The sequence below is a fragment of the Eschrichtius robustus genome, chromosome 19 (genome assembly GCF_028021215.1).
Source record: "Eschrichtius robustus isolate mEscRob2 chromosome 19, mEscRob2.pri, whole genome shotgun sequence".
In the NCBI taxonomy this organism is placed as follows: Eukaryota; Metazoa; Chordata; class Mammalia; order Artiodactyla; family Eschrichtiidae; genus Eschrichtius; species Eschrichtius robustus.
The window spans coordinates 63,591,074-63,599,676 of NC_090842.1; the positions used below are offsets into that span (position 1 = coordinate 63,591,074).

The 8,603-nt window shown below is 58.3% G+C and overlaps 1 protein-coding gene across 1 annotated transcript; it reads left to right on the top strand.

The window, feature by feature from the left end:
- Positions 1-1,585: 1,585 nt before the first annotated feature.
- SPIB (Spi-B transcription factor) lies at positions 1,586-7,581 on the top strand. The gene is made up of 5 exons (XM_068527848.1): positions 1,586-1,729; positions 3,331-3,403; positions 3,692-3,903; positions 4,311-4,461; positions 5,691-7,581. The coding sequence occupies exons 1-5, from the start codon at positions 1,676-1,678 to the stop codon at positions 5,987-5,989; spliced, it is 789 nt and encodes a 262-aa protein (XP_068383949.1). The 5' UTR covers positions 1,586-1,675; the 3' UTR covers positions 5,990-7,581.
- Positions 7,582-8,603: the final 1,022 nt, after the last annotated feature.

Genomic DNA, 8,603 nt, shown 5'->3' on the forward strand with positions numbered 1-8,603 from the left:
CTGGCCTGGCTGCCCCGCCCTCCAGGTGCTGACCTGTTTCCTCCAGGCCTGGGGCAGCCCCTGGCTTGGAGGCTCCCACTCCCCGGAACGACCAGGGGGACCCCCTTCCCATGTCACACACCCACAATGTTTCCACCTTGGGGTCCCCACCGGCTTCGGGCCTGGGTTTTTCTCAGGGACCCCAGCCCAACCCACGTCTACTCTGAGAGCCCGGGCCCCCCACCCCCCACCTCTGACAGCCCCCCACCTCTGACACACCCCAGTGCTCTCGTCCGCCGGTGGTCTCTGCGTGCCCCCAGCGCCCAGCCACCCACTCCCCTCTGGTGCTGGGTCCAGAGCCTCCCCCTGCCCACAGGACCCCTTGACCCCTCCTTTACTTTTTCAGGGTCCCCCCAAATCTGGCTCCTCTCCCGTCTCCACTCCTTAGGGTCAATCCCCCCATCCCAACCCTGGGGATCCCCAAATCCAGACAGACCCTGGGCCCACCCTCCCTGCCACGTGACCAAGGGGTTGTGCAATCCAGCCCCCTCCCCTGACTCCCTCCCTGAGGGGATTTTCGAGGAGGGCTGAGCTCACAGCGGCCGGCACCCCTGCCCCCCCCAGGGGGCTGGGCCAAGGTATAAATAGGGGTGGTGTCTGCAGGCGGCAGCAAGCCCAGCCCAGCACCACCATGCTCACCCTAGAGGCTGCACAGTAAGTGGGGGCCACCCGAAACTGGTACTCAGGACCCCTGCCCTGCACCTCACCTTTGACCCCTCTGCCGGGCCTGCCCCAGGGGTGGTGGTCTCTGCCCCACCCGGGGGGCAGGTGGGTGGGAGGGGAGGGTGGTCCACACTGTCTCTTGCCCCTCCTGGATCTCTTTCCTCTGCCACCTCGATTCCTTCCTGCGTCCCATCCCTGTCTCCCCTGGACCCCAAAGATCTCTTTTCCTTGGGATGCTTGCTTCTCTCTGCCCTGCTGTCCTCTCCCAAGTGGCCCTCCATCTCTGTGTCTGTCCCCGTCTCCTTCGGAGTCTCACTGCATCCCCGACTCACTCACTGGGTCTGTTCACTCTGCTGCTTAGCACATCTTTTCTGTTTCTGGGTCTCTGTTCTCTGCCTCTTGCTCCCTCTCTGTCTCTGTGTCTTTCTCTGTCTCTCCAGTTTGTCTCATCTCTCCTTCTGTCTCCCCATCTGTCCCCCACCCCATCTATCTGTGGGGCTTCATAAATACTTCCTACATCCCATGCCATGTGAATTGTCTCTCCACACCTTTCTCCCTTCCCTCCTCTCCTCTCCCCTCTGCTGAGCCTCTTATGTGTTTTTCCATCTCCACCCCGACGTCCATCTGTCCATCTCTCTCCTCCGGTCCAAGATGGACCCATTTAACCGACTCGCTCACCAAGGCCCCCTCCCCGCCCCCACCCGCCCTCGGGCGCCCACATCTCTCCGGGGACTTTCTCTCCCTCACTTTCCCTGCCCCCGCCCAGCCTCTGTCTATGCAAATCCCGGGGGAGGGGGAAACATTTGCCTGGCCCCCGCCCCCCACTTCCTGTCCTGGTGGGGGTGAGTGTGGTGGGGCTGGTCTCACACAGAGACACGCAGCAGTGAACGAGCTGTGGTGGTCACAGCTGCAGCCGCCTATCCCCCATCTGCCCAACCACTTCGAGACTCAGGAGGCTGAAGACTCCCCTGACATGCCCCTGTGTCTCTCCCCCTCCAGGCTTGACGGGCCACACTTCAGCTGTTTGGTGAGTTGGGGCCCTGGGGGTCAGGGAGGGGTGGGGGGACCCACGTGGCCCATCGAGACCTCCCTGCCTCAGTTTCCCCCTCCACTCCTTCCTGTCCCTTTGGCTTTCTGACTTTTCCTCGGTATCTCCAAGGTCCCCCTTCCCACCCACCCCATCACAGATGTTTTTCTAACATCTCTTTCTTTCTCTCAGACTCTGGTCCACTTCCTCGAATGGGGAGGGGTGGGTCTTTGTGTCTTTGACTTTGTGTCCCTTCCTCCGTCCATCCCACATTTAGTAAATCTACTTATTCCTTCTTCTCTTCTCTGCTTTACTTCGTATTTTAAAAAATTGAGTCTGGACTATTTCAGACACGCAGAATACTATACCCCACCCCCACAAACCCACAGCTCAGTCCAAGAAATAAAACCCCACTCACGTGCTGGAAAGAAACCCCTGTGGGTGCCCCTTCGCCAGCACATCCCACCCTCCTCCAACTTGAAGAGTTTTGCTTTAAAAAAAAAAAAATTGAGGTTTGCCTTACAAGTCAAGAAAGAGACAAATCTTGTGTACAGCTCAATGAGGTTTTAACTTAGGCACACACCTGTGTAACCACGAACCAGACTGCGATATAGAACATTACCATCACTCCGGAAGATTCCCTCATGTCCCTTCCCAATCAATACACCCCTCTGATATTTTCCACCACGGATTACTTTTGCTTGGTTTTGAGCTTTATATAAAGTGAATCACACAGGGTGACCCCTTTTGGGTCTGGTTTCCTCACGCGACATCAAGTGTGTGTCAGACGTTGGTCCTTTTTCCTTGCTGTATAGTACTCCGTCCTAGGAACGCACCACAGTTCTTGTGTCCATTCTCCTGTCTCTGGGCACTTGGGCTGTTTCCCGTTTGGGGGCTGTTACTAAAGCTGTGCTGATTATTCTTGAACAAGGCTGTTTCGTAGACATACGTTTTCAGTGCTCATGGGTAAATACCTTGCAGTGAGATCACTGGTTTATTATCAGGATGGCATATATCTAGTTTTAGACTTTAATTGCTAAAGCAACATGACTCTTGGGATGAATCGGAGTGATATGGAGGTGGATAAAAAAAGCATGGAGAGCATCTTTGCCTCTGTTAAAAACACTTCTGTGCCTCTCACCCTTCAGCCCCCTCCCCCTCCCCCAGGCAGGCAAGACTGGGGGAATTCATCTACACCTTCCCCAGCTGCTACAATGTCACAACCGTGTATCGGTGAGGTGCTGGGCTTCCTGGGAGCCCACAGTCTTGGTGGGAGCTGGCTGCTGTGTCCCTTTGCGAGACCCTGGTCTCTTTCTATGTGTCCCTGCCTGTGTCTCTCATTCTGTGTGTGTGTGTGTGTGTGTGTGTGTGTGCGCGCGCGCGTCTGGGTCTGGGCCTTTGTGTGTTTCTGCTGTGTTGTATCTATCTCCCAACTCTGTATCTCTGAGTGTCCCTCTCTTTGCCCCTGTCTCTGGTGCCTAGTCTCTGTGTCTCTCTTTCTCTCCCTCTCCCAGCCTGTCATAGTCTCCCCGCTGGTCCAGGGTGGGGTGGGGTGTCCCTGCAGCCTGGGTTGACCCCTTTTCTTTCCCAACCCCTACCAGTACCCAGATGGGGTCTTCTATGACCTGGACAGCTGCAAGCACTCCAGCTACCCTGACTCAGACGGGGCTCCTGGTGAGTGACCCTGGCCCAGCACCCTCCCCACCTGTCCCTTGGGCCCATTTTACAGATGGGAGAGCTGAGGCCCAGGGGAGGCTGTCACCTGGCACAGCAGGACAAGGTTAGCCCAGGCCTCCAGACCTCCTCCCCTTTCCTCTCCCACTCACCCGCTTGCCCATGCAAATCCTGGGGTCAGAGATTTGCACAGCCCACAATGGCCCCTCTGTGCCAGTGCAGGGGCTTCAAGGGGGAGGGGGCCGAGGCCAGACCTCTCAGCTTCTGATTCAGTGCCCTTCCCCCCAGATCTATGGAGCTACGGCCTCAGTCCAGCTGTCCCAGCCGCCTCCTATGAAACCTTTGACCCGGCTGTGGCCACCTTCGGCCACACCCAGGGTGTCCAGCTCTGTTACGGACCCTCAACCTACAGCCCTGTGGGGAACCTGGACCCGGCCCCCAGCCTGGAGGCCCCGGGGCCTGGTTTCCCAGCATACCCCATGGAGGACTTCACAAGCCAGGTGAGGGGGCAGGGTGACCATGAAAATCCCCATCATTTGATTGAGGTTTCCTAGGTGCCAGGCACTGCATCAAAACCTGTGCACACAGGAACCCCTTCATCCCTGTGACGACCCTGTAAGGTTAAGCAGCATTATTACTCCATTGCACCATCGAGCCAACAGAGGCACAAACGTGGGTCAGGGGCAGCACCAAAGGCCATTATCTGTGTGGAGCAGGCTGTCATGGAGGTGGCCTGGGCATCCCCTGGCCACGCCATGGAGACCTGAACCGAGGCCAGAGTGCAGGCTGTAAGCAGAGTAGGGAGGGCCACGGCCAGGGGCCAAGAAGAAGCCAAGGGACGAAAGCAGAGGGAGTGAGAGAAGGGGGGCCTCCCCCTGGGACTACAGGTAACCCTGACCTTCCACAGACCCTGGGCCCCCTGGCGTACGCCCCATACCCCAGCCCCGTGCTGTCAGAGGAAGAGGACCTCCTGCTGGACAGTCCCGCCCTGGAGGTCTCGGACAGCGAGTCGGATGAGGCCCTCATGGCTGGCCCCGAGGGGAGGGGATCTGAGGCAGGTATGTGGGTGCAAGTGGGGTGGGAGGGACTCCAGCTGGAGATGGGGGTGGGAGGTTAAAGGAACCGTGTCTTCCCAAGCGACTACTATATATACTCCAGCGCTAAGGGCAGTTCCCACATCTGCCATCTGCTGGCTGTGTTGCCTTGGGCAACTGTCTCTACCTCTCTGTGCCTTGGTCTCCTCTCTGTACAGTGGGGATGACAGTAATAGTGTCTATTGCTGGTGGTTGGGAGGATTAGGGGGGATCATACGTGTCAATGAGATAGCAGTGTTTGGCACAGAGTTTGGCACTCAATAAATCTTCACCATCATTATGGACACAATAGCAAAAGAAATCATCACAATATCAACTCCCATCTATTATTCAACCCCTGCTTCTGTCCCTGTGCCCGACCTCCATTACTCACAACCCCTGGAAGTTGGAATTATTAGTTACTTTCCCTGTCTGGGCCTCAGTTTCCCATCTGTAAAATGGGCATTGTTATTATCATCCCTATCTCGTGTGGTTATGATGAAGATTAAATGAGCTCATAATTGTTCAGTGCCTAGCGCAGCACCTGGTACTAAGCACTTCAGAAAGATTTGTAAAAACACACACACATTTATAGCTGAGGAAACACCAGCTCAGAGAGGTTAAGTCACCACCCCAACGTCACACAGCTGGAAAATGGCAGAGGTGGGGTTCTTGTATCAAATGCCTGCTGTGAACCCCCCAACTCTGTGGGGCCCTTGCTGCTTATAGGAGCCCGGGAGTCAGACCCCTTGGCCTCTCCCAGGATCCCAGTCCCCATGGAACTGACACGCTGAGAGACCCGGAGCTGGAGAAATGGCCACATTCAAACCCACTCCAGATCTCTTCACCACAAGTCAGCTCTGTCATAAGCCTTTGAGGAGCATTGCCAACCCATTTCACAGATTCATCCATGCACTCAACAGATATCTGCTGGCCACCAAGCAGACACAGGACAGACACACATCCTGAAAAATAAAGCAGGGATGAGAGATGGGGGTTCTGGGGTGACACTTTCAGGAAAGGGGAGCAACTTGCCCCGGATGGGGGTGTGGCACAGACAGAGACAGGCAGGTGTACCTAGCAGCCACCTTCGTCACCCCAATTCTCTTGATGGGGAGACAGAGGCTTCGCGGTTCCGGGGCGGGGTGAAGCGGGGAGGGGGTGGGGCGGGGCCCGAAGGAAGCTCCAGCTAACACGCCCCGCACCCGCCGCAGGGGCCCGCAAGAAGCTGCGCCTGTACCAGTTCCTGCTGGGGCTGCTGACGCGCGGAGACATGCGCGAGTGCGTGTGGTGGGTGGAGCCGGGCGCCGGGGTCTTCCAGTTCTCCTCGAAGCATAAGGAGCTCCTGGCGCGCCGCTGGGGCCAGCAGAAGGGCAACCGCAAACGCATGACCTACCAGAAGCTGGCGCGCGCCCTGCGCAACTACGCCAAGACCGGCGAGATCCGCAAGGTCAAGCGCAAGCTCACCTACCAGTTTGATAGTGCGCTGCTGCCCGCCGCCCGCCGGGCCTGAGCCCGGGGCGGCCTCTCGGGGGCTCTCAGGGGCTCCACGCCTGTGTCACGTGGGCGTCCCCACACCCTAGGTCATAGGACCCACGGATCCCCCACCCTGGCTGTGGGGGCGGGGCGCTGCCACAATCCCTAAGCCCTGCCCAGGGTCCTTCTGGGATCCCCCCAGTCATGTCTGGGGCCTCTTTGGGATTCCCTTGTCATGTCCACGGGCCCCAAGATCTTCATGTCTTGGGTCGAAGGACCCAGAGACGACTATACTTATGTGTCTGTGTGGAGGGGCGGGGCAGGGCAGTGCTTCCAGAATCCCAAGAGCTTCTCTGGGATCCCCTTGTGATGTCTGAGATCCCTTGTGTGTCTGCGATCTCTCAATCTCATCTAGGGGAGGGTGAGCCTACAGATCCATCACACCAAGAGGGGGACTCTGCCAGCACCCCTAAGCCCTGTCCAGGGTCTTTCTGGGATCCCCTTCTCATGTCTGAGTCCCTCCTGTCCCATCTGAGATCTAGTTATGTCTGGGTCCCTCTGGGAACCCTTTGCATACATGTCTCTGTGCCCATCTGTGACTTTCATTCCGTCTGTCCCCCCAGATCCCTTTGTCATTTTTGAGATCCCCTAATTCTCTGGAACCACCCTGCTATCACTTGTTTATGTCTGGAATTCTCCGATCACATCTACGGTGCCTCTGGGATCCTTTTGTCATGTCTGAAAACACCCTTGTCAGGTCTGGAGGGCGGACCTCAGTGAACCTTGTTGTATCTGGGCCACCTCTGCGATGCCCTTGTTTGTCTGGAATCCTCCAGTCACATCTGAGGCCCCTCTGGGATCCTCATCTGGTATGCCCTTTTGGGGACCCCACCAACAGCTCCGAGTTCTCCTGGGGACCCTCCCCCTCCTGTAATGCCCTCCCTAGGGCCATGCTGGGGATCAGTTCTGGCCACTCAGCTGATTTCTGGATGACCGTGGCAGCCCTCCCCATGTCAGTTCTAACCAGAGACTTTGCACAGTCCAGCAACAGTGGGCCAGCTTTTCGGTGTGGAGAGGCTGGAGCAGGGTGGTGGCCGCTTCTAATGGGGAATCTGTTTTCCAATCTGCTCAAGTCCCCATCGCCCCTGGCTGTCATACCCCGGTGGCTTCTCTCAGTTGTCCGTTCGCGCCAACCATTCTCGTGTGAATCCAGCCTGAGCAGAAGCCCGGATGAACTGTGGGAGCTCTGATTGGAACCCTCGGGCGGTGTCAGAGGCTGTGGGCTAAGAAGCCAGAGTCCCAAGTCCTTGAGCCTGGGTGGCTGGGGGATCGAGGGTGAAAGACTTGCTGCTTCTGGGCCAGTTTGGCCCTTCTGTGAAAGGGGAGAGGAGGAGGAGGAAGATCTCGGAAGTCCCTTGCAGCCCTGTCAAGCCTTTGATACATCTCCTGAAATCCGCCCATCCGCCCACTGGTGGCCAGAAGGAAGACGAGGAAGGAGCATCAAGGACCCAGAGAGGGAAGAGGTCCTTGAGGGGGGCACACAGCGGCTGGTAGCAGAGCCCAGGCTGCGACCTGCCCTCAGGAGGACAGCACACCCCCCTTCCTGGGGCGGTGCCAGGGACGAAATGTCTTTTGGGAGGGCCTCCTCTTGCAAATGAGGTACCTTTCACGAAAACTATCATCATCACCCCAAGTGTGGAATAAAATAAAATAAATCAAGGTAGACAGAGCTTCTAGGACCCCTTGTCAGGGACCGCAAAGCTGCCCATCAATCCGGGCCTGCTGGCCCTCAGAGACACTGGGACGGCGAGGGGGGAGATAAGAGAGGAGATGCAAGAGGCAGTTAGAGCCAGACCAGGCCGAGCCTTGAAGGCCGCGGTCAGGGCTTGAGATGCAGGCACTGGTGGTTCGATTCAGTTTTTGTCTCCGTCTCTTCTTGACGACTGGAGTTCTTCCCCACCCTCTTCCTGATTCCCTTTCCGTCTGGGTCTTGTCCCCCCCTTTCTGAATTTCTGCCCTCCTCCGGATCTCTGATACAGCCCGCGGGTAGCGAGCGAGGCTCTCGGCTCTCCAGGCGCTCCACCAACCGGCTGGGCCCGCAGGAGCCGCGCAGCAGTCTGCCTGGCAACCCATGACGTCACAAGGAGGCTGCCTTCGGGTTGGCTCCGCGCTCCGTGGAGGCGGGGAATTTTCCGGCTCTTAGGGGGTTTTGGAAAAGAATGGTGGTGGGGGGGGGGGGGTGGTGGTGGCGATGGGCAGGAAGAAAACGGTGAGGGACTTGTCTTCAATGACACCGGGTCCTCCACCCGGCGTTACTTCCCCGCCCGTCCTCCGCCTTAACCCCGAGCCACACCCACCTCGCCCTCCTCTCCGAAACACCTGGAGTCCTGGAGACCCTCTCCTCCCGCAATCCCCTCATCTCCTTCACCTCCCCCCACCCGGCGTCCGGCCACCACTACCCCCATTCGGAAAGCCACAGGCACCCCTGCCGGGAAGGGCGCCAATGTCTGGGCAGCCTTCCAGGGCCTTCCCGGTCTCCCCACCCGCCCCAGCTGGGGCACCCGCCCCCTCCCCCGCCTCCGGTGCCCGCCGCGCCCGCTCCGGGAACCATCGCGGGGAGCCCGCAGGGCGCGGTCCCAGGAGGGGCCGCG

Excerpts from the sequence above, each read along its gene's own strand:
- SPIB (XM_068527848.1), top strand. The coding sequence starts at position 1,676 with ATGCCCCTGTGTCTCTCCCCCTCCAGGCTTGACGGGCCACACTTCAGC. Across the intron at positions 3,404-3,691 it reads TGACTCAGACGGGGCTCCTG|ATCTATGGAGCTACGGCCTC; the intron begins GTGAGTGACCCT and ends CCTTCCCCCCAG. Across the intron at positions 4,462-5,690 it reads GGGGAGGGGATCTGAGGCAG|GGGCCCGCAAGAAGCTGCGC; the intron begins GTATGTGGGTGC and ends CACCCGCCGCAG.